Genomic DNA, 24,510 nt, shown 5'->3' on the forward strand with positions numbered 1-24,510 from the left:
CCCTGTTTTAATGTGCATTTGCTGAAGCATTATGACATCTCTGCATCACACTGGTAGGGATTAACTGAGCTGGGCTTGAGTCATTGATAAGTCATTGTCTCAACACAGCCTTATAATTCTGTGAAAGGATCCAGGAACCCAAATGATTTGGGTGGATCCCATCCTCCTTATGAAACATTTTTTTTCCCCAAAAGGTATCGAAATTGTCAACAAAAGTTACACCCATTGAGCTGCAATGATCACGTAGCCAGTTGTGAAGAGAAAGAATCCTGCTAAAGTGTTCAATGCCACGATTCAGAGAGGGATCAGGGCCAGATATGATGGGTCTTTTATTAGTGTCTAGCAGAGAGTCAATCAGCTCCTTGAAATGCAGTTTCAACTGTTCAGAGCTGCCCTTCATAATGTCATTAAAATCCTCATGGACTAGGATAGAATCAATGTTTATGTCCTGGTGTAGTACATTCAGGAGCAGCTTAGTAATGTAATTTACTCGAGCTCTGGGATAGGACATTGTTTTTGCACCAGAAACAGCCATATTTCTTACCATGGAGCTACCCAAAATCAAGGTTGACGAGAAGGACGAGGAAATCCGCCCACTCCCACGCATCACAGGATTCAGAGAGCTGTGGATGGACGGGCGAGAGGCAGGATAACTTGAGCCCGTAGCTCCCGGCACCTGGTGCAGGCCTCCGACAGATGGAGAAGCCTCTTCTTGATCCAGGGTAGGGATGGAAGGTTGCCGACGTCGATCAGGCTCCAGGGCGGCGAGGCCTGACGTTGGTAGGCCTGGAGCTAGTGTGGCCTACACTTTGCGGTTGAGCCGTTGTCGCTCCTTGATATTTCCACTTCACAATAACAGCACTTCCAGTTGACAAAGGCAGCTGTAGCAGTATAGTCAGTAAGCAGTTACACTGGTGGGCCCCGGTGGCAATAAATTAATAAAACCAAAAGCTTACCTTGCCTTGGAAGAGTTCTGGTGTTGTGTTGGATAGTCATAGCCAGCTAGCTAACATAGCATCCCTCTGTTATAGCCAGCTAGCTAACATAGCATCCCTCTGTTATAGCCAGCTAGCTAACATAGCATCCCTCTGTCATAGCCAGCTAGCTAACATAGCATCCCTCTGTTATAGCCAGCTAGCTAACATAGCATCCCACTGTTATAGCCAGCTAGCTAACATAGCATCCCTCTGTTATAGCCAGCTAGCTAACATAGCATCCCTCTGTTATAGCCAGCTAGCTAACATAGCATCCCTCTGTCATAGCCAGCTAGCTAACATAGCATCCCCCTGTTATAGCCAGCTAGCTAACATAGCATCCCTCTGTTATAGCCAGCTAGCTAACATAGCATCCCACTGTTATAGCCAGCTAGCTAACATAGCATCCCTCTGTTATAGCCAGCTAGCTAACATAGCATCCCTCTGTTATAGCCAGCTAGCTAACATAGCATCCCTCTGTCATAGCCAGCTAGCTAACATAGCATCCCCCTGTTATAGCCAGCTAGCTAACATAGCATCCCTCTGTTATAGCCAGCTAGCTAACATAGCATCCCACTGTTATAGCCAGCTAGCTAACATAGCATCCCTCTGTTATAGCCAGCTAGTTAACATAGCATCCCTCTGTCATAGCCAGCTAGCTAACACAGCATCCCTCTGTTATAGCCAGCTAGCTAACATAGCATCCCTCTGTCATAGCCAGCTAGCTAACATAGCATCCCTCTGTTATAGCCAGCTAGCTAACATAGCATCCCTCTGTCATAGCCAGCTAGCTAACATAGCATCCCTCTGTTATAGCCAGCTAGCTAACATAGCATCCCTCTGTCATGGCCAGCTAGCTAACATAGCATCACTCTGTTATAGCCAGCTAGCTAACATAGCATCACTCTGTTATAGCCAGATAGCTAACATAGCATTATTTTGTCATAACCAGCTAGCTAACATAGCATCCCTCTGTCTGAGCCGGATGTTTTAGTAACTTTGAGTAAGTGAAACTGAAAGTGCAAAAAAAATCATGAAATCTCTCTCTCTCTCTCTTCTCTTGCTTCTCCTTCATTTTTGAATAATTTAATTTGTTCACAACTGTTCAACTGTTGTCTTTCTCTCTCTTTGAGTCAACTACTCACCACATTTTATGCACTGCAGTGCTAGCTAGCTGTAGCTTATGCTTTCAGTACTATATTCATTCTCTGATCCTTTGATTGGGTGGACAACATGTCAGTTCATGATGCAAGAGCTCTGATAGGTAGGAGGACGTCCTCTGGAAGTTGTCATAATTACTGTTTAAGTCTATGGAAGGGGATGAGAACCGTGAGCCTCCAAGGTTTTGTATTGAAGTCAATGTACTCAGAGGAGGATGGAAGCTATCTGTCCTCCTGCTACACCATGGTGCTACCCTACAGAGTGCTGTTGAAGCTACTGTAGATCTTCTTTGTGTTTTAATTTGGTGACGTGAATATTTATTTTTTAATTTTAATTTAATCTTTATTTAACTAGGCAAGTCATATTTAGTATCGTTTTTGTAAAAAGGAATGTTTAATTCATGAAATTCACTGAGGAGCATGGTCTACCCCTGCCTCTTCTGAGGAGCTTCCACTGCTGTCCATAGGGCTGCAGTCTCTACAGGGAATTTAAACTGTACTCTCTTTTCATAATGGGGTAAAATATGACCAGCTAGGTGTGATCAACAGCCACCATGACATCAGCAGGGAGATCAGCAGGGACAACAGAGACTGATTGGTTGTTGAACTCTTAGGACCACCATTCAATAAAAAAAAATACAAAATAAATCCTCCTTCATTTGGCTGTCTGTAAATTTAAAAGGAGGGGAAACGTGTTGGTTAGGCAGCCAGTTTGGAGGGTGAATTGCCACAAAGCACATCCAGCAAGAGGGAACGCACGCACGCACGCACGCACGCGCTTACACACACACACACACACACACACACACACACACACACACACACACACACACACACACCGTGAACTGAACTCCCACCTACACCGCATGCGTGTGCTCGACTGTTACCTCCGCCTGGTCTGCCATGACCCTTTGCCTCGATAGCATCGGTGCAGCGCATCTCCCCACAGTCGGGAGCGCGCCTCGGTCCCACCGCCGCTGTCTGTTTTCTTCACTGCACAGCACGGCTCGCTCCTCCGACAGTCCACCGTGTAACTATGGCAGCCCTGAGTAAGATACCGCACAGCTGCTATGAGATCGGACACACATGGAACCCTTCCTGTGTCATGTCCACCCTGGAGATCACTGCGGGGGCTCTGGAGGTCTCTTTCAAAATATATGCACCGCTTTACCTGGTGAGTAGTTCGCTCCAAATACACGGCCAGGGAGATCTGTCCAGCCGATGCTAACTAGCTAGTTAGCCGTGTTGTGCTACAAGGGCCCCAAGTTCATAGCTTATGGATGGATTGAAGCTAGCTAGCTAAATGAATCGGTCGCATGTTGTTAACTACAGTTTGTGACCGGTTGTTAGCAAATGACACGTCGTGACTACAGATTTCACTTAACTTTCTTTTGCATTATAACGTTAACTTCCCTATTTAGCTGGCTAATCCCAGCTAGCTATATTGCAAATCTGCCGGCTAACTAGCTAGCTAACGTTAGTTGGACTTGAGTTGAACTTTCCTCTCGTCACAGTCAGTAAGTAATATTATGCTTTATTAAGACATCTTGCTCTCTCCAACATCCCAAAATAGGCCAGGCAATGTGTGAAAAGGATGTTCATTATTATTATTATTATTATTATTTTATCATGAAACTTGGCACACTTGTACAGTTTGGGGGCCCCTTGGACATTTCCAGAAAGGGAGCCATTGGCAAAAAATAGTGTTTTCTTCTCTCCACGGGTTGTTTTACCCAGTGGGTGGTGTTATATGTTATGCTGAGTGGGGGGTTCCAAGTCCAAGGACTGTCTGATACGTGTGCTCTTCAAACCGATAACCCTCTGCCTGGTTACCAGACATATTAGATAACATTCCTCTCCAGGTCATTTGCCAAAAAGTCATTCCTGGACATTTCCCATGTCTTTTGGCAAATGACCGGCAGGACCAGCTTCCCAAAAAAGTGTAATGGCAAGTTTTGTTTTTCTAGCCAACCAACAACGTCAATGCAGATATGAAGGAAATCTACTAAATGTATGAAACTGATCATGACTGGATTTAATGTCGTTTCACAGCTATTGGTTAGTCAACATGCAGTAATACCTGTCAATCACAAGCTATTGGTTAGTCAACATGCAGTAATACCTGTATACTGTCAATCACAGCTATTGGTTAGTCAACATGCAGTAATACCTGTATACTGTCAATCACAGCTATTGGTTAGTCAACATGCAGTAATACCTGTCAATCACAAGCTATTGGTTAGTCAACATGCAGTAATACCTGTATACTGTCAATCACAGCTATTGGTTAGTCAACATGCAGTAATACCTGTATACTGTCAATCACTGAGATTAATGATTTGTTAAAAAAAAAGTGACCTTTATTTAACTAGGGCAAGTCAGTTAAAAACAACTTTTTATTTTCAATGACGGCCTCCTGAGGAACAGTGGGGTTAACTGCCTTGTTCAGGGGCAGAAAGACAAGAGTTTTTTTTAAACATGTCAGCTCAGGGATTCGATCTCGCAACCTTTCGGTTACTGGCCCAACACTCTAACAAAACTAACAACTACCAGTTGCTGCTGTCTTCATTAAAAGCGGTTCAACTGATGAGTGTGGATGTCCTTGGTCTTCTGTATATGTTGGAGGGCTGATTACACGAGGCTTTCACATATTATCTTCGAGGCAGACTCTCACACCCAGTCTCATTACTTTGTGTGGATGATCTCTCTCAACAATGTGAAATCATAATACAAAACCATTTGTTCAGTCTAGTACTATTCTATTGGCTGCATGAAATGGCAAACATAAAGTGAATTCAGCGATTACATTTTGTTATCTTCATCTTTGTGTCTCTCTGATGAAACAGTAACATATATTATTGTAGTTAGACTGAGCCAACCTGTACTATCTAGTGGTCTCCCATGGCCCAGTAACTGTCTAGTGATCTCCATGGCCCAGTGACTATCTAGTGGTCTCCCATGGCCCAGTGACTGTCTAGTGGTCTCCCATGGCCCAGTGACTATCTAGTGGTCTCCCATGGTCCGGTGACTATCTAGTGGTCTCCATGGTCCGGTGACTATCTAGTGGTCTCCATGGCCCAGTGACTGTCTACTGGTCTCCCATGGCCCAGTGACTGTCTAGTGGTCTCCCATGGCCCAGTGACATGGCCCAGTGACTGTCTAGTGGTCTCCCATGGCCCAGTGACTATCTAGTGGTCTCCCATGGCCCGGTGACTGTCTAGTGGTCTCCATGGCCCAGTGACTATCTAGTGATCTCCATGGCCCAGTGACTATCTAGTGGTCTCCCATGGCCCAGTGACTGTCTAGTGGTCTCCCATGGCCCAGTGACTGTCTAGTGGTCTCCCATGGCCCAGTGACTATCTAGTGGTCTCTTATGGCCCAGTGACTATCTAGTGGTCTCCCATGGCCCAGTGACTGTCTGTCACACTACCCCATAATGACATCACAATACCCCATAATGACATCGCAATACCCCATAATGACAAACCAAAAACAGGTTGTAAAAAATACAGAAATATCCCATTTACATATGTTTTCAGACCCTTTACTCAGTACTTTGTTGAAGCACCTTTGGCAGCGGTTACAGCCTCAAGTCTTCTTGGGTATGACGCTACAAGCTTGGCACACCTGTATTTGGGGAGTTTCTCCCATTCTTCTCTGCAGACCCTCTCTAGCTCTGTCAGGTTGGATGGGGAGCGTTGCTGCACAGCTATTTTCAGGTCTCTCCAGAGATGTTCGATCGGGTTCAAGTCCGAGCTCTGGCTGGGTCACTCAAGGACATTCAGAGTCCTGAATCCACTCCTAAATTGTCTTGGCTGTGTGCTTAGGGTCGTTGTCCTGTTGGAAGGTGAACCTTCACCCCAGTCTGAGGTCCTGAGCGCTCTGGAGCAGGTTTCATCAAGGATCTCTCTGTACTTTGCTCCGTTCATCTTTCCCTCAATCCTGTCTCGTCTCGCAGTCCTCCTGAAAAACATCTCCACAGCATGATGCTGCCACCACCATGCTTCACCGTAGGGATGGTGACAGGTTTCCTACAGATCTGATGCTTGGCATTCAGGTCCAAAGAGTTCAAACTTGGTTTCATCAAACCAGGGAATTTAGTTTCACATGAACTGAGAGTCTTTAGGTGGAGGAGTACAGGTCAGTAGATGGATTGACATGAGTAATCTAGTACTCGAACGGATTTCAAAACTCTTATCTTTAACCAGAGATGGAAAAACAAAATACTGTAAAACTATTTGGTGGAATGTTGCTATGTGGCTGCCCGTTGTCTTGAAGACAATATAGCTTTTTCTCTAACTCTAGTGTTGCACAAAAAAACAAAGCCAAGCATCACACAGTTCTTCTCCCTGAACTCCTGTTAGGCCTACAGATAGTTTTAATGTCACAAGTACAGTTAAACCCAACCATGCAGTAATCTATATCAATGGAGTACTTAAAATTACACGGTCGAACACAATACACAAAGAAATGAGAACAGCACAAAGTAACCATATTATATACAGGCTCAGGTCCAGTACCATCTTATATACAGGCGCAGGTCCAGTACCATCTTATATACAGGCTCAGGTCCAGTACCATATTATATACAGGCTCAGTCAGGTCCAGTACCATATTATATACAGGCTCAGGTCCAGTACCATATTATATACAGGCTCAGTCAGGTCCAGTACCATCTTATATACAGGCTCAGGTCCAGTACCATCTTATATACAGGCTCAGTCAGGTCCAGTACCATATTATATACAGGCTCAGTCAGGTCCAGTGCCATATTATATACAGGCTCAGTCAGGTCCAGTACCATATTATATACAGGCTCAGTCAGGTCCAGTACCATATTATATACAGGCTCAGTCAGGTCCAGTACCATATTATATACAGGCTCAGTCAGGTCCAGTACCATCTTATATACAGGCTCAGGTCCAGTACCATCTTATATACAGGCTCAGTCAGGTCCAGTACCATCTTATATACAGGCTCAGTCAGGTCCAGTACCATCTTATATACAGGCTCAGGTCCAGTACCATATTATATACAGGCTCAGTCAGGTCCAGTGCCATATTATATACAGGCTCAGTCAGGTCCAGTGCCATATTATATACAGGCTCAGGTCCAGTACCATCTTATATACAGGCTCAGTCAGGTCCAGTACCATATTATATACAGGCTCAGGTCCAGTACCATCTTATATACAGGCTCAGGTCCAGTACCATCTTATATACAGGCTCAGGTCCAGTACCATATTATATACAGGCTCAGTCAGGTCCAGTGCCATATTATATACAGGCTCAGGTCCAGTACCATATTATATACAGGCTCAGTCAGGTCCAGTACCATATTATATACAGGCTCAGTCAGGTCCAGTACCATATTAACAATGTACAGGGATACTGAGTGATGGAGGTAGATATGTATAGGGGGAAGGAGACAGGGATACTGGAGTGATGGAGGTAGATATGTATAGGGGGAAGGAGACAGGGATACTGGAGTGATGGAGGTAGATATGTATAGGGGGAAGGAGACAGGGATACTGGAGTGATGGAGGTAGATATGTATAGGAGACAGGGATACTGGAGTGATGGAGGTAGATGTGTATCGCTCCCTGTGAGTGTGGATAGAGATTCAATTTATTTGCAAATTATGGTGGAAAATAAGTATTTGGTCACCTACAAACAAGCAAGATTTCTGGCTCTCACAGACCTGTAACTTCTTCTTTAAGAGGCTCCTCTGTCCTCCACTCGCTACCTGTATTAATGGCACCAGTTTGAACTTGTTATCAGTATGGGTTAATGGGTTGTTACTATGGGTTGTTACCGTGGGTTATTGCCGTTTCTTGTTGCCGTGGGTTGTTGCCGTGGGTTGTTGCCGTGGGTTGTTACAGTGGTTTGTTAATGGGTTGTTGCGATGGGTTTTTGCTATGGGTTGTTGCGTTGCTATGGGTTGTTGCCGTGGGTTGTTGCCATGGGTTGTTAATATGACTAGGATTGTGTCTTTGGCTGCTGTACAATTTGAGAACATGAGAAATACTGGTTTCAATGGCATATGAGGAGGTGTGTATACAATAATACCCTTAACATTCCTATGGTCTGAACACCATGGCCTTGGTGCCCTGGCAGATGGCCTCGGTGCCCTGGCAGATGGCCTCGGTGCCCTGGCAGATGGCCTCGGTGCCCTGGCAGATGGCCTCGGTGCCCTGGCAGATGTTCTCGTGCCCCGGCAGATGTTCTCGGTGCCCCGGCAGATGTTCTCGGTGCCCCGGCAGATGGCCTCGTTGCCCTGGCATGTTGGGAACCTCCTTGAAGGCCTAATGGCCTTGACCCTAAAATCATGAAATTCCAGGCCTGATAGCAAGTACTCTACGGCACACTACACCACAGTAACAAGTACACTACAGTAACATACAGTAAGTACACTAGAGTAACCTATACTACAGTAACCTATACTACAGTAACCTACACTACAGTAACCTACACTACAGTAACCTACATGTGGAGTTCTGTCTGGTGAACTAAGAGGCTTATTATACTACTAGACACCAGCTGTCATTGTCTGTATGTCCTTCTTACTGTCTCCTCTCTCTCCATGTGTCCCTCTTACTGTCTCCTCTCTCTCCATGTGTCCCTCTTACTGTCTCCTCTCTCTCCATGTGTCCCTCTTACTCTGTCTCCTCTCTCTCCATGTGTCCCTCTTACTCTGTCTCCTCTCTCTCCATGTGTTCCTCTTACACTGTCTCCTCTCTCTCCATGTGTTCCTCTTACTCTGTCTCCCTCTCTCTTTTATTGTCCCTCTTACTCTGTCTCCTCTCTCTCCATAAGGCTAGTTGATCTGTTCTGACCCTGGACGGTAAGGCTAGTCGATCTGTTCTGACCCTGGACGGTAAGGCTAGTCGATCTGTTCTGACCCTGGACAGTAAGGCTAGTCGATCTGTTCTGACCCTGGACGGTAAGGCTAGTTGATCTGTTCTGACCCTGGACGGTAAGGCTAGTCGATCTGTTCTGACCCTGGACGGTAAGGCTAGTCGATCTGTTCTGACCCTAGACGGTAAGGCTAGTCGATCTGTTCTGACCCTGGACGGTAAGGCTAGTCGATCTGTTCTGACCCTGGACGGTAAGGCTAGTCGATCTGTTCTGACCCTGGACGGTAAGGCTAGTCGATCTGTTCTGACCCTGGACGGTAAGGCTAGTCGATCTGTTCTGACCCTGGACGGTAAGGCTAGTCGATCTGTTCTGACCCTGGACGGTAAGGCTAGTCGATCTGTTCTGACCCTGGACAGTAAGGCTAGTTGATCTGTTCTGACCCTGGACGGTAAGGCAATTTGATGTTGACTTCCTGAACTCAAGTGTGTGTGTGTGTGTGTGTGTGTGTGTGTGTGTGTGTGTGTGTGTGTGTGTGTGTGTGTGTGTGTGTGTGTGTGTGTGTGTGTGCAGATAGCAGCCATCCTGCGGAGGAGGAAGAAGGAGTATTACCTGAAGAGACTCCTCCCTGAGATCCTTCAGTCCACGTCCTTCCTCACCGCTAATGGAGGACTCTACATCGCCTTCTTCTGCATCCTCAGGTAAACACACACACAGCCAGACATACACAGCCACACACACAGCCAGCCACACACACACACACAGCCACACACACACACACACACACACACACACAGAGTCCTTGAGTGGCCTGACCTGATAGCCAATCAGAGGGCTTTGAAGCAGTCTCTGTCCTTTGGCCCAGTAGGGTGTAGGGGGTGAAGTCCATAGTGTACTAGAAGGGGCCAGGCAGTGTCAGATAAGACTTCAGATATGTTGTTATCTTGTTTGGTGTGTGTTAGGAAACTGCTGGGTGGCTTCACCTCCTGGTCCGCTGGGTTCGGTGCAGCTCTACCTGCCTCTTACATCTCTATCCTCATGGAACGCAAGAGCAGGTAACCTCTTTTCTCCTCTCCCCTCCCATTTCCTCCTCTATGCTCTCTCCCATTTTCTCCCCTGCCCTCTCATCCCCTCCCTTCCCCTTTCTTCCCCTTTCCTCTTCTTCCCTTTTCTCTTCCTTTATTCTCTTCCCTTTTCCCCCCTCCCCTCTTTTCTCCTCTCCTCTCCCCTCTTTTCTCCTCTCCTCTCCCCTCTTTTCTCCTCTCCCCTCTTTTCTCCTCTCCTCTCCCCTCTTTTCTCCTCTCCTCTCCCCTCTTTTCTCCTCTCCTCTCCCCTCTTTTCTCCTCTCCTCTCCCCTCTTTTCTCCTCTCCTCTCCCCTCTTTTCTCCTCTCCTCTCTCTCCTCTTTTCTCCTCTCCTCTCCCCTCTTTTCTCCTCTCCTCTCCCCCCCTTTCTCCTCTCCTCTCTCTCCTCTTTTCTCCTCTCCTCTCTCCTCTTTTCTCCTCTCCTCTCCCCTCTTTTCTCCTCTCCTCTCCCTCTTTTCTCCTCTCCTCTCCCCTCTTTTCTCCTCTCCTCTCCCCTCTTTTCTCCTCTCCTCTCTCTCCTCTTTTCTCCTCTCCTCTCCCCTCTTTTCTCCTCTCCTCTCCCCTCTTTTCTCCTCTCCTCTCCCCTCTTTTCTCCTCTCCTCTCCCCTCTTTTCTCCTCTCCTCTCCCCTCTTTTCTCCTCTCCCCTCTTTTCTCCTCTCCCCTCTTTTCTCCTCTCCTCTCTCTCCTCTTTTCTCCTCTCCTCTCCCCTCTTTTCTCCTCTCCTCTCCCCTCTTTTCTCCTCTCCTCTCTTTTCTCCTCTCCTCTCCCCTCTTTTCTCCTCTCTCTCCTCTTTTCTCCTCTCCTCTCTCTCCTCTTTTCTCCTGTCCTCTCTCCTCTCCTCCCTGTTTTCTCTCCACAGGTTTAATCATTCTTCTTGATGTGTTTTCTTGTAGGAGAGGTCTGCTGACGATCTACATGGCCAACCTGGTAAGAGACCTGAACCTCTTCTGACCACCTCTCTACTTGTTACAGCCCTGCTGTTACACTGAGATCATATGATGGGAATGTGGGTGGGCAGACATACATGTGAATAACTATTGTTTGTGTGTGTTTTGTTTCCTAGGCGACAGAGACCTTGTTCCGTATGGCTGTCACACGAGGCATCGTCAACCCCCTCAAACACGGGGAGGTAGGATGGATGGATGGAGGAGGAGTAGGGAGGATGGATGGATGGAGGAGGAGGAGTAGGGAGGATGGATGGATGGAGAAGGAGGAGGAGTAGGGAGGATGGATGGATGGAGAAGGAGGAGGAGTAGGGAGGATGGATGGATGGAGGAGGAGTAAGTAGGGAGGATGGATGGATGGAGGAGGAGGGAGGATGGATGGATGGATGGAAGAGGAGGAGTAGGGAGGATGGATGGATGGAGGAGGAGGAGTAGGGAGGATGGATGGAGGAGGAGGATGGATGGAGGGAGGAGGAGGTAGGATGGATGGAGGAGGAGGGAGGGAGGGAGGGAGGGAGGGAGGGAGGGAGGGGAGGATGGATGGATGGATGGAGGGAGGATGGATGGATGGAGGAGGAGGAGGGAGGATGATGGAGGAGGAGGAGGAGGGAGGATGGATGGATGGATGGATGGATGGATGGAGGAGGAGGAGGGAGGATGGATGGATGGAGGAGGAGGAGGGAGGATGGATGGATGGAGGAGGGAGGATGGATGGATGGAGGAGGGAGGATGGATGGATGGAGGAGGGAGGATGGATGGATGGAGGAGGATGGATGGATGGAGGAGGAGGGAGGATGGATGGATGGATGGATGGAGGAGTAGGGAGGATGGATGGATGGAGGAGGGAGGATGGATGGATGGATGGAGGAGGAGGGGGGAGGATGGATGGATGGAGGAGGGAGGATGGATGGAGGAGGAGGGAGGATGGATGGAGGAGGATGGGGAGGGAGGAAGGAAGGATGAATGGGAGAATGGATGGATGGAGGGGGGAGGATGGATGGAGGGAGGGATGGAGGGAGTTTGGATGGATTTAGGGGGAGGAGGATGGATGGGGGAGGGAGGGAGGGATGGATGGATGGAGGGAGGATGGATAGATGGATAGAGGGAGGATGGTAATGGATAGATAGCTGGATGGATTTAGGGGGAAGGAGATGTAGTTTTGAGGATAGAAAGTGTGAGGGATGTGTCAGTCCTAATGAATCTCACTCTCTCTCCTCTCTCTCCCACCTCTCTATCTCTCTCTCTCTCTCTCTCTCCCACCTCTCTCTCTTTCTCTCTCTCCCCACCCCTCTCTCTCTCTCTCCACCCCTCTCTCTCTCTCCCCACCCCTCTCTCTCTCTCCCCACCCCTCTCTCTCTCTCCCCACCTCTCTCTCTCTCTCCCACCCCTCTCTCTCTCTCCCCACCTCTCTCTCTCTCTCTCCCACCCCCTCTCTCTCCCCACCCCCCTCTCTCTCTCCCCCACCCCTCTCTCTCCCCACCTCTCTGTCTCTCTCTCCCCACCTCTCTCTCTCTCTCCCCACCTCTCTCTCTCTCTCTCTCTCTCTCTCTCCACCTCTCTCTCTCTCTCTCTCCACCTCTCTCTCTCTCTCTCCCCACCTCTCTCTCTCTCTCCCCACCCCTCTCTCTCTCTCCCCACCCCTCTCTCTCTCTCCCCACCTCTCTCTCTCTCTCTCTCTCTCTCTCCCCACCTCTCTCACACCTCTCTCTCTCTCCCCACCTCTCTCTCTCCCTACCTCTCTCTCTCCACCCCTCTCTCTCTCTCCCCACCCCTCTCTCTCTCTCCCCACCTCTCTCTCTCTCTCCCCCACCCCTCTCTCTCTCCCCACCTCTCTCTCTCTCTCTCCCCACCCCCTCTCTCCCTCCCCACCCCTCCCTCCCCCACCTCTCTCTCTCTCCCCACCTCTCTCTCTCTCTCTCTCTCCCCCACCCCTCTCTCTCTCTCCCCACCCCTCCTCTCCCCACCCCTCTCTCTCCCCACCCCTCTCTCTCTCTCCCCACCTCTCTCTCTCTCTCTCTCCCCCACCCCTCCCTCCCCCACCCCTCCTCTCCCACCTCTCTCTCTCTCCCCACCTCTCTCTCTCTCTCTCTCCCCACCTCTCTCTCTCCCTACCCCTCCCTCACCCCTCCACCTCTCTCTCTCTCTCTCCCCACCTCTCTCTCTCTCTCTCCCCACCTCTCTCTCTCTCTCCCCACCTCTCTCTCTCTCTCTCCCCACCTCTCCTCTCTCTCTCCCCACCCCTCCTTCTCCCCACCTCTCTCTCTCTCTCTCCCCACCTCTCTCTCTCTCTCCCCACCTCTCTCTCTCTCTCTCCCCACCTCTCTCTCTCTCTCTCCCCACCTCTCTCTCTCTCTCCCCACCTCTCTCTCTCTCTCTCCCACCTATCTCTCTCTCCCCACCTCTCTCTCTCCCCCACCTCTCTCTCTCTCTCCCCACCTCTCTCTCTCTCCCCACCTCTCTCTCTCTCCCCACCTCTTTCTCTCTCCCCACCTCTCTCTCTCTCCCCACCCCTCTCTCCTCTCCCCACCCCTCTCTCTCTCCCCACCCCTCTCTCTCTCCCCACCCCTCTCTCTCTCTCCCACCTCTCTCTCTCTCTCCCCACCTCTCTCTCTCTCTCTCCCCCACCTCTCTCTCTCTCTCTCCCCACCTCTCTCTCTCTCCCCACCTCTCTCTCTCTCTCCCCACCCCTCTCTCTCTCCCACCTCTCTCTCTCTCACCCCTCCCTCCTCCCTCCCCACCTCTCTCTCCCCACCTCTCTCTCTCTTCCTCCCCACCTCTCTCTACCCACCTCTCTCTCTCTCTCTCCCCACCTCTCTCTCTCCCCACCTCTCTCTCTCTCCCACCTCTCTCTCTCTCCCCACCCCTCTCTCTCTCTCCCCACCTCTCTCTCTCCCCACCCCTCTCTCTCTCCCCACCCCTCTCTCTCTCTCCCCACCCCTCTCTCTCCCCACCCCTCTCTCTCTCTACCTCTCTCTCCCCACCCCTCTCTCTCTCCCCACCCCTCTCTCTCTCCCCACCTCTCTCTCTCTCTCCCCACCTCTCTCTCTCTCCCACCTCTCTCTCTCCCCACCTCTCTCTCTCTCTCTCTCCCCACCTCTCTCTCTCTCTCTCCCCACCTCTCTCTCTCTCCCCACCTCTCTCTCTCTCCCTACCTCTCTCTTCCCACCTCTCTCTCCCCACCCCTCTCGCACCCCTCTCTCTCTCCCCACCCCTCTCTTCCCTACCTCTCTCTCTCTCCCCACCTCTCTCTCTCTCTCTCCCCACCTCTCTCTCTCTCCCCACCCCTCTCTCTCTCCCCTCATCCCTCTCTCTCTCCCCACCCCTCCTCTCCCCACCTCTCTCTCTCTCTCCCCACCTCTCTCTCTCTCCCCACCTCTCTCTCTCTCCCACCTCTCTCTCTCCCACCTCTCTTCTACCTCTCTCTCCCCACCTCTCTCTCCCCACCCCTCTCTCTCTCCGCACCCCTCTCTCTCTCCCCACCCCTCTCTCTCTCCCACCTCTCTCTCTCTCCCCACCTCTCTCTCTCTCCCACCTCTCTCTCTCTCTCCCCACTCCTCTCTCTCTCTCTCCCACCTCTCTCTCTCCCACCTCTCTCTCTCTCCCACCTCTCTCTCTCCCCACCTCTCTCTCTCCCCACCTCTCTCTCTCTCCCCACCTCTCTCCCCACCTCTCTCTCTCTCCCCACCTCTCTCTCTCCCCACCTCTCGCTCTCTCCCACCTCTCTCTCTCTCTCTCTCTCCCCACCTCTCTCTCTCTCCCCACCTCTCTCTCTCCCCACCCCTCTCTTCCCCCACCCCCTCTCCCTCCCCACCCCTCCTTCCTACCTCTCTCTCCCCACCTCTCTCTCTCCCCACCTCTCTCTCTCCCCACCTCTCTCTCTCCCCACCTCTCTCTCTCTCCCCACCTCTCTCTCTCTCTCCCACCTCTCCCTCCCCACCCCTCTCTCCCTCCCCACCTCTCTCTCTCTCCCCACCCCTCTCTCTCTCCCCACCCCTCTCCCTCCCACCCCTCCCTCCTCCCACCTCTCTCTCTCCCCACCCCTCTCCCTCCCCCACCCCTCCCTCCCACCCCTCCTTCCCACCCCTCTCTCTCCTACCCCACCTCTCTCTCTCCCCAACTCTCCTCCGCACCACTCTCTCTCTCTCCCACCTCTCTCTCTCTCTCCCCACCTCTCTCTCTCTCCCCACCTCTCTCTCTCCCCACCCCTCTCTCTCTCCCCACACCTCTCTCTCTCTCCCCACCTCTCTCTCTCTCTCTCCCCACCTCTCTCTCTCCCCACCTCTCTCTCTCTCCCTCCCCACCTCTCTCTCTCCCTCCCCACCTCTCTCTACCCACCTCTCTCTCTCTCTCCCCACCTCTCTCTCCCCCACCCCTCTCTCTCTCCCCACCCCTCTCTCTCTCTCCCCACCTCTCTCTCTCTCTCCCCACCTCTCTCTCTCTCTCTCTCCCCACCTCTCTCTCTCCCACCTCTCTCTCTCTCCAGGTTCTGCTGTTCTGTATGACAGCATCTCTTGCATGTTCTTCTTCAGGAGTAAAGATGGACTAAAGGATTCTCCTTCTCAGCGCTCAAGCAAAGGCTCCCGTATGAACCTGTACCATCTCCAAACATATGGCGGCCATGTTGGATACCACATCGCTCTAAGACTATCTCAGAGCTGGCTCAGCTAAGATTATAATTAGCCCCTACACCTTCGATAATATGGAGGGCTGTGGAGGCAGAGGGGGAGATGGAGGGTCGAGGGGTTGGAGATTGTGGGGGGGAGGGGGGAAGATCGTGGGGGGGGGATGGAGGGCCGAGGGAGGAGATGGAGGGCCCAAGGGCCCATGAAGATCAGATGGGAGGGGCGAGGGGGAGATGGAGGGCCCAGGGGGGAGATGAGGGGCGTGGGCGGCGAGATGGAGGGCCGAGGTGGGGGGAGATGGAGGGCCATGGGTGGGAAATGGATTGGCGAGGGGGGAGATGGAGGGCCGGGGCGGCGAGATGGAGGGGCGAGGGGGGAGATGGAGGGCCCAGGGGGGAGATGGGAGGGGCGAGGCGGGGAGATCGTGGGGGGAGGTGGGAGGGCCATGGGGGGAAATGGAGGGGCGAGGGGAGATGGAGGGCCCAGGGTGGAGATGGAGGGCCGTGGGGGCGAGATGGAGGGGCGAGGGGTGGAGATCGTGGGGGGAGATGGAGGGGCGAGGGGTGGAAGATCGGGGGGGGAGATGGAGGGCCGAGGGGGGAGAGACCAGGGAGACGGGAGTAGCGAGGCGGGGAGATCGTGGGGGAGATGGAGGGCCATGGGGGAGATGGAGGGCCGTGGGAGGCGAGATGGAGGGGGGAGATGGAGGGGGGGTGGGAGGCGAGATGGAGGGCCGTGGGGGGAGAGATGGAGGGCCGTGGGGGGAGATGGAGGGCCGTGGGGGAGAGATGGGGGCTGAGGGGGAGAGATGGGGGGCCGAGGGGGGGTAAATGGGAGGGCCGAGGGGAGATCGTGGGGGGAGATGGAGGGCCGAGGGGGAAGAAAGGAGGGCAGAGGGGGGGGAGATCGTGGGGGGGAGATGGAGGGCCGAGGGGGGAGAGATGGGAGGGCCGAGAGGGGGAGATCGTGGGGGGGGGATGGAGGGCCGAGGGGGGGAAAATGGAGGGCCGAGGGGGGAGATCGCGGGGTGGAAATGGAGGGCCGAGGGAGAAAATGGGAGGGCAGAGGGGGGAGATCGTGGGGAGATGGAGGGCCGAGGGGGGAGAGATGGAGGGCCGAGAGGGGAGATCGTGGGGGGGGGATGGAGGGCCGACGGGAAATGGAGGGCCGAGGGGGGAGATCGTGGGCTAATGGAGGGCCGAAGGGGGAGAGATGGAGGGGTGGAGATCGTGGGGAGATGGAGGGCCGAGGGGGGGATCGCGGGGGGAGATGGAGGGCCGAGGGGAGAGATGGAGTGCCGAGGGGGGAGATCGAGGGCCGAGGGGGGAGATGGAGGGAGACAGAACGCGTCTCCTTCCTAGCGGCATGATCGCTGCGTGGTCCCATGGTGTTATACTCTGCGTACTACTACCGTTATAGCTAGATTTTAGGGAAGTGTTTATCTTATATAGATACACAGTGGGGCAAAAAAGTATTTAGTCAACCACCAATGGTGCAAGTTCTCCCATTTAAAAAGACGAGAGAGGCCTGTAATATTCATCATAGGAACACTTCAACTATGACAGACAAATGAGAAAGAAAATCACATTGTAGGATTTTTAATGAATTTATTTGTAAATTATGGTGGAAATAAGTATTTGGTCAATAACAAAAGTTTATCTCAATAATTTGTTATATACCCTTTGTTGGCAATGACAGAGGTCAAAAGTCTTTTGGCCCATTCCTACATGCAGATCTCCTCTAATCAGTGATGTTTTGGGGCTGTTGCTGGGCAACATGAACTTCAACTCCCTCCAAAGATTTTCTATGGGGTTGAGATCTGGAGACTGGCTAGGCCACTCCAAGACCTTGAAATGCTTCTTACGAAGCCACTCCTTCGTTGCCCAGGCGGTGTGTTTGGGATCATTGTCATGCTGAAAGACCCAGCCCAGAATCGCATGTCATCTTCAATGCCCTTGCTGATGGTAGGCTTTGTTACTTTGGTCCCAGCTCTCTGCAGGTCATTCACTAGGTCCCCCCGTGTGGTTCTGGGATTTTTGCTCACCGTTCTTGTGATCATTTTGACCCCACGGGGCTGGATCTTGGCGCAGCCCCAGATTGAGGGAGATTATCAGTGGTCTTGTATGTCTTCCATTTCCTGATAATTGCTCCCACATTTGATTTCTTCAAACCAAGCTGCTTACCTATTGCAGATTCAGTCTTCCCAGCCTGGTGCAGGTCTACAATTTTGTTTCTGTGTCCTTTGACAGCTCTTTGGTCTTGGCCATAGTGGAGTTTGGAGTGTGACTGTTTGAGGTTGTGGACAGGTGTCTTTTATACTGATAACAAGTTCAAACAGGTGCCATTAATACAGGTAACGAGTGGAGGACAAGAGGAGCCTCTTAAAGAAGAAGTTACAGGTCTGTGAGAGCCAGAACTTGCTTGTTTGTAGGTGACCAAATACTTATTTTCCACCATAATTTGCAAATAAATTCATTAAAAATCCTACAATGTGATTTTCTGGATGTTTTCCCCTCATTTTGTCTGTCATAGTTGAAGTGTACCTATGATGAAAATTACAGGCCTCTCTATCTTTTTTAAGTGGGAGAGCTTGCACAATTGGTGGCTGATGAAATACTTTATTGCCCCACTGTATCTACCTGATCTGTTCTGACCGTTATAACTAGAGGTTAGGGGAAGTGTTTATCTATCTTTCTCTCTCTCTCTCTATATATATATATATCTGTGCTGTTGTGATTGCGTTCCTCCCCAGGTTCATCGTGGGAAGGAGGAGATTCCAACACACTCCAACCTGTCCGAGCACAGCTATCCAAACCCCGGGAGACATCCGTCAACACAGAGTCAAAGGGTCACAAGGAAGCCCGGCATCCGGCAGGAAGTCCCTCATCACCCTCACCAGGAGATGCTGGAATCTATGTGAGGACACACACACAGAACGTTTACACACACACACACACAACAGTAACATCAAGCACACACACAGAGTGTAGTGAGTGTGTCTGTCTCCAGATGCAAGCATGGACCAGATCGATGCGTAAAAGGAGATGTTTGCACTCACACTCTCGAGCACAGCTACCAGCAACACAGAGTCACAGAGGTCAACAGAAGCCCGGCATCCGGCAGGAAGTCCCTCATCACGCTCACCAGGGGCTAAGTGAGGACACACCCGTAACGTTACCACACACACGCAGTCACAGGGCAAGGCAGACATACCTGGTACCTACCAGGACAACTGCATAGTCTACTGTGTCAAGGTGACATACCTGGTCGCTACCAGGACAACTGCATAGTCTACTGTGTCAAGGTGAGATACCTGGTCGCTACCAGGACAACTGCATAGTCTACTGTGTCAAGGTGAGATACCTGGTCGCTACCAGGACAACTGCATAGTCTACTGTGTCAAGGTGAGATACCTGGTCGCTACCAGGACAACTGCATAGTCTACTGTGTCAAGGTGAGATACCTGGTCGCTACCAGGACAACTGCATAGTCTACTGTGTCAAGGTGAGATACCTGGTCGCTACCAGGACAACTGCATAGTCTACTGTGTCAAGGTGAGATACCTGGTCGCTACCAGGACAACTGCATAGTCTACTGTGTCAAGGTGAGATACCTGGTCGCTACCAGGACAACTGCATAGTCTACTGTGTCAAGGTGAGATACCTGGTCGCTACCAGGACAACTGCATAGTCTACTGTGTCAAGGTGAGATACCTGGTCGCTACCAGGACAACTGCATAGTCTACTGTGTCAAGGTGAGATACCTGGTCGCTACCAGGACAACTGCATAGTCTACTGTGTCAAGGTGAGATACCTGGTCGCTACCAGGACAACTGCATAGTCTACTGTGTCAAGGTGAGATACCTGGTCGCTACCAGGACAACTGCATAGTCTACTGTGTCAAGGTGAGATACCTGGTCGCTACCAGGACAACTGCATAGTCTACTGTGTCAAGGTGAGATACCTGGTCGCTACCAGGACAACTGCATAGTCTACTGTGTCAAGGTGAGATACCTGGTCGCTACCAGGACAACTGCATAGTCTACTGTGTCAAGGTGAGATACCTGGTCGCTACCAGGACAACTGCATAGTCTACTGTGTCAAGGTGAGATACCTGGTCGCTACCAGGACAACTGCATAGTCTACTGTGTCAAGGTGAGATACCTGGTCGCTACCAGGACAACTGCATAGTCTACTGTGTCAAGGTGAGATACCTGGTCGCTACCAGGACAACTGCATAGTCTACTGTGTCAAGGTGAGATACCTGGTCGCTACCAGGACAACTGCATAGTCTACTGTGTCAAGGTGAGATACCTGGTCGCTACCAGGACAACTGCATAGTCTACTGTGTCAAGGTGAGATACCTGGTCGCTACCAGGACAACTGCATAGTCTACTGTGTCAAGGTGAGATACCTGGTCGCTACCAGGACAACTGCATAGTCTACTGTGTCAAGGTGAGATACCTGGTCGCTACCAGGACAACTGCATAGTCTACTGTGTCAAGGTGAGATACCTGGTCGCTACCAGGACAACTGCATAGTCTACTGCGTCAAGGTGAGATACCTGGTCGCTACCAGGACAACTGCATAGTCTACTGCGTCAAGGTGAGATACCTGGTCGCTACCAGGACAACTGCATAGTCTACTGCGTCAAGGTGAGATACCTGGTCGCTACCAGGACAACTGCATAGTCTACTGCGTCAAGGTGAGATACCTGGTCGCTACCAGGACAACTGCATAGTCTACTGCGTCAAGGTGAGATACCTGGTCGCTACCAGGACAACTGCATAGTCTACTGTGTCAAGGTGAGATACCTGGTCGCTACCAGGACAACTGCATAGTCTACTGTGTCAAGGTGAGATACCTGGTCGCTACCAGGACAACTGCATAGTCTACTGTGTCAAGGTGAGATACCTGGTCGCTACCAGGACAACTGCATAGTCTACTGTGTCAAGGTGAGATACCTGGTCGCTACCAGGACAACTGCATAGTCTACTGTGTCAAGGTGAGATACCTGGTCGCTACCAGGACAACTGCATAGTCTACTGTGTCAAGGTGAGAAACCTGGTCGCTACCAGGACAACTGCATAGTCTACTGTGTCAAGGTGAGATACCTGGTCGCTACCAGGACAACTGCATCGTCTACTGTGTCAAGGTGAGATACCTGGTCGCTACCAGGACAACTGCATAGTCTACTGTGTCAAGGTGAGATACCCGTCAGGTGCTGTGAGGAAGGAAACACCTGAGAAGTATTTTTTTGGACATGGCTATTTAATCTCCATTTCAACACGATTGACAGTAAAGAAAACCTAATTTAACAAATACACTTTGCAATGATTTATATAGAAAGGCGGCCCAACCCCCACCTTTATCATAGAATCAGGCGGCCCAACCCCCACCTTTATCATAGAATCAGGCGGCCCAACCCCCACCTTTATCATAGAATCAGGCGGCCCAACCCCCACCTTTATCATAGAATCAGGCGTCCCAACCCCCACCTCTATCATAGAATCAGGTGGCCCAACCCCCACCTTTATCATAGAATTAGGCGGCCCAACCCCCACCTTTATCATAGAATCAGGCGGCCCAACCCCCACCTCTATCATAGAATCAGACGGCCCAACCCCACCTCTATCATAGAATCAGGTGCACCAAAAACAGGTGATGCTTAGAAATCATTAGAGAGCAACTTGGAAGGTCCAGACTTTGTCTGGTAGGGTCCAGCCTTCCATGAAGATCAGAAACTGGGTCTGGTTTGGTAGGGTCCAGCCTTCCATGAAGATCGGAAACTGGGTCTGGTTTTGGTAGGGTCCAGCCTTCCATGAAGATCGGAAACGGGGTCTGGTTTGGTTGGGTCCAGCCTTCCATGAAGATTGGAAACTGGGTCTGGTTTTGGTAGGGTCCAGCCTTCCATGAAGATTGGAAACTGGGTCTGGTTTTGGTAGGGTCCAGCCTTCCATGAAGATCAGAAACTGGGTCTGGTTTGGTAGGGTCCAGCCTTCCATGAAGGTCAGAAACTGGGTCTGGTTTTGGTAGGGTCCAGCCTTCCATGAAGATCAGAAACTGGGTCTGGTTTGGTTGGGTCCAGCCTTCCATGAAGATCAGAAACTGGGTCTGGTTTGGTAGGGTCCAGCCTTCCATGAAGATCAGAAACTGGGTCTGGTTTTGGTAGGGTCCAGCCTTCCATGAAGATCAGAAACTGGGTCTGGTTTTGGTAGGGTCCAGCCTTCCATGAAGATCGGAAACTGGGTCTGGTTTTGGTAGGGTCCAGCCTTCCATGAAGGTCAGAAACTGGGTCTGGTTTTGGTAGGGTCCAGCCTTCCATGAAGATCAGAAACTGGGTCTGGTTTGGTTGGGTCCAGCCTTCCATGAAGATCAGAAACTGGGTCTGGTTTGGTAGGGTCCAGCCTTCCATGAAGATCAGGAACTGGGTCTGGTTTTGGTAGGGTCCAGCCTTCCATGAAGATCAGGAACTGGGTCTGGTTTGGTCTTAAACATACAGGTGTGTGGTAACATGTTATGCCGAGATCAAAAGAGCTCTCTGAGGTCCTCCGAATAAACCCTTGAGTCTGGGAGGAGTTTCAAGTAATTTCACAGCACTGTACACTGAATGTACAAAACATTAAGGTGCCCCCCCCCCCCCCCCCTTTGCCCTCAACCTCATTTTGTCGGGGCATGGACTCTACAAGGTGTCCAAAGCGTTCCACAGGGATGCTGGTCCATGTTGACTCCAATGTTTCCCACAGTTGTGTCAAGTTGGCTGGATGTCTTTTGGGTGGTGAATCATTCTTGATACAGACCAGAAACTGTTGTGTGAAAAACCCAGCAGCGTTGCAGTTCTTGACACAAACCGGTGCGCCTGGCACCTACTACCATTACCCCGTTCAAAGGCACTGAAGTCTTTTGTCAATTCACCCTCTGAATGGCACACGTACACAATCCAATTCTCAAGGCTTAAAGGCATTCTTTAACCTGTCTCCTCCCCAGTAGAGGGGCTATATACAGTAGAGGGGCTATATATAGTATTATCTTGGGGATATTTGACAGCCCTGACTATAGTGTATTATCTTGGGTATTTGACAGCCCTGACTATAGTCTATTATCTTGGGGGTATTTGACAGCCCTGACTATAGTGTATTATCTTGGGTATTTGACAGCCCTGACTATAGTGTATTATCTTGGGTATTTGACAGCCCTGACTATAGTGTATTATCTTGGGTATTTGACAGCCCTGACTATAGTCTATTATCTTGGGGGTATTTGACAGCCCTGACTATAGTGTATTATCTTGGGGTTATTTGACAGCCCTGACTATAATGTATTATCTAGGGGGTGTTTGTATGCTGACCTCACAAAATGAATTTCCATGTAGATGGTCAATAAAGTTTATTGTGAAAGACGGTACAGTGTGAAGATAGGCAGAAACTGCTTCTCCAATAGAAATCTCAGATCATGTTTGTAGGCGATGTCATGTCGACGTTGGCTAGCTATAAGCTTGTGCGCAGAAACACGTCATCTGGTCTAATGGTTGTCTCGTGCTGAACTGTGCGTGTGCAGGCCGTCAACGCACTCCTTCGATATAAAGTCATTTTTTAAAATGAAGATAAAAACATGTCTTTGTCACTTTCACAAGGCTGGAGTAGTAATATGGTCCACTACTGAAGACATTGGCTCCAATCAGGGATGTGCTTTTAGATTTAGAGAAAATTAACAACTAAGGAAGAATGTTTCATTTCTCTCAATGACTTCTTTAACCCCAAGTCCCGTCCTGGTCGGCCTGGTTGTCCTGGTCGGCCTGGTTATCCTGGTCATCTTGGTCGTCCTGGTGTGCCTGGTCGGCCTGGTTGTCCTGGTCATCTTGGTTATCCTGGTGTGCCTGGTCGGCCTGGTTGTCCTGGTGTGCCTGGTTGTCCTGGTTGTCCTGGTCGGCCTGGTTGTCCTGGTTATCTTGGTTGTCCTGGTGTGCCTGGTGTGCCTGGTTGTCCTGGTCATCTTGGTTGTCCTGGTGTGCCTGGTCGGCCTGGTTGTCCTGGTCATCTTGGTTGTCCTGGTGTGCCTGGTCGGCCTGGTTGTCCTGGTGTGCCTGGTGTGTCTGGTTGTCCTGGTGTGCCTGGTCGGCCTGGTTGTCCTGGTCGGCCTGGTTGTCCTGGTTATCTTGGTTGTCCTGGTGTGCCTGGTTGGCCTGGTCGTCCTGGTGTGCCTGGTTGGCCTGATCGGCCTGGTTGTCCTGGTCATCTTGGTTGTCCTGGTGTGCCTGGTCGGCCTGGTTGTCCTGGTGTGCCTGGTCGGCCTGGTCATCTTGGTTGTCCTGGTGTGCATGGTTGGCCTGGTCGTCCTGGTGTGCCTGGTTGTCCTGATCGGCCTGGTTGTCCTGGTCATCTTGGTTGTCCTGGTGTGCCTGGTCGGCCTGGTTGTCCTGGTCGGCCTGGTTGTCCTGGTTATCTTGGTTGTCCTGGTATGCCTGGTCGGCCTGGTTGTCCTGGTGTGCCTGGTCGGCCTGGTGTGCCTGGTCGGCCTGGTTGTCCTGGTTGTCCTGGTCGGCCTGGTTGTCCTGGTTATCTTGGTTGTCCTGGTGTGCCTGGTCGGCCTGGTTGTCCTGGTGTGCCTGGTCGGCCTGGTCATCTTGGTTGTCCTGGTGTGCGTGGTTGGCCTGGTCGTCCTGGTGTGCCTGGTTGTCCTGATCGGCCTGGTTGTCCTGGTCATCTTGGTTGTCCTGGTTGTCCTGGTCGGCCTGGTTGTCCTGGTTATCTTGGTTGTCCTGGTTGTCCTGGTCGGCCTGGTTGTCCTGGTTATCTTGGTTGTCCTAGTGTGCCTGGTCGGCCTGGTTGGCTTCACAAGCGTTCCCAGAAGTCTGGTGATGTTGCGTCTCAGT

The 24,510-nt window shown here is 51.2% G+C and overlaps 1 protein-coding gene across 1 annotated transcript in view; it reads left to right on the forward strand.

The window, feature by feature from the left end:
• Positions 1-3,070: 3,070 nt before the first annotated feature.
• tmem135 (transmembrane protein 135) overlaps positions 3,071-24,510 on the forward strand; it is a 30,008-nt gene continuing 8,568 nt past the window's right edge. Inside the window, 12 exon segments of the mRNA XM_090226223.1 lie at positions 3,071-3,308; positions 9,562-9,689; positions 9,951-10,043; positions 10,967-11,000; positions 11,137-11,202; positions 15,501-15,528; positions 15,531-15,557; positions 15,560-15,609; positions 18,392-18,454; positions 18,456-18,555; positions 18,712-18,758; positions 18,831-18,893. Of these exon segments, the coding sequence (XP_090082349.1) occupies positions 3,171-3,308; positions 9,562-9,689; positions 9,951-10,043; positions 10,967-11,000; positions 11,137-11,202; positions 15,501-15,528; positions 15,531-15,557; positions 15,560-15,609; positions 18,392-18,454; positions 18,456-18,555; positions 18,712-18,758; positions 18,831-18,893 (837 nt within the window). The 5' untranslated portion in view covers positions 3,071-3,170.

This window comes from Oncorhynchus mykiss, chromosome 29 (assembly GCF_057628025.1).
Source record: "Oncorhynchus mykiss isolate SJ-2025 chromosome 29, ASM5762802v1, whole genome shotgun sequence".
NCBI classification, from domain to species: domain Eukaryota; kingdom Metazoa; phylum Chordata; class Actinopteri; order Salmoniformes; family Salmonidae; genus Oncorhynchus; species Oncorhynchus mykiss.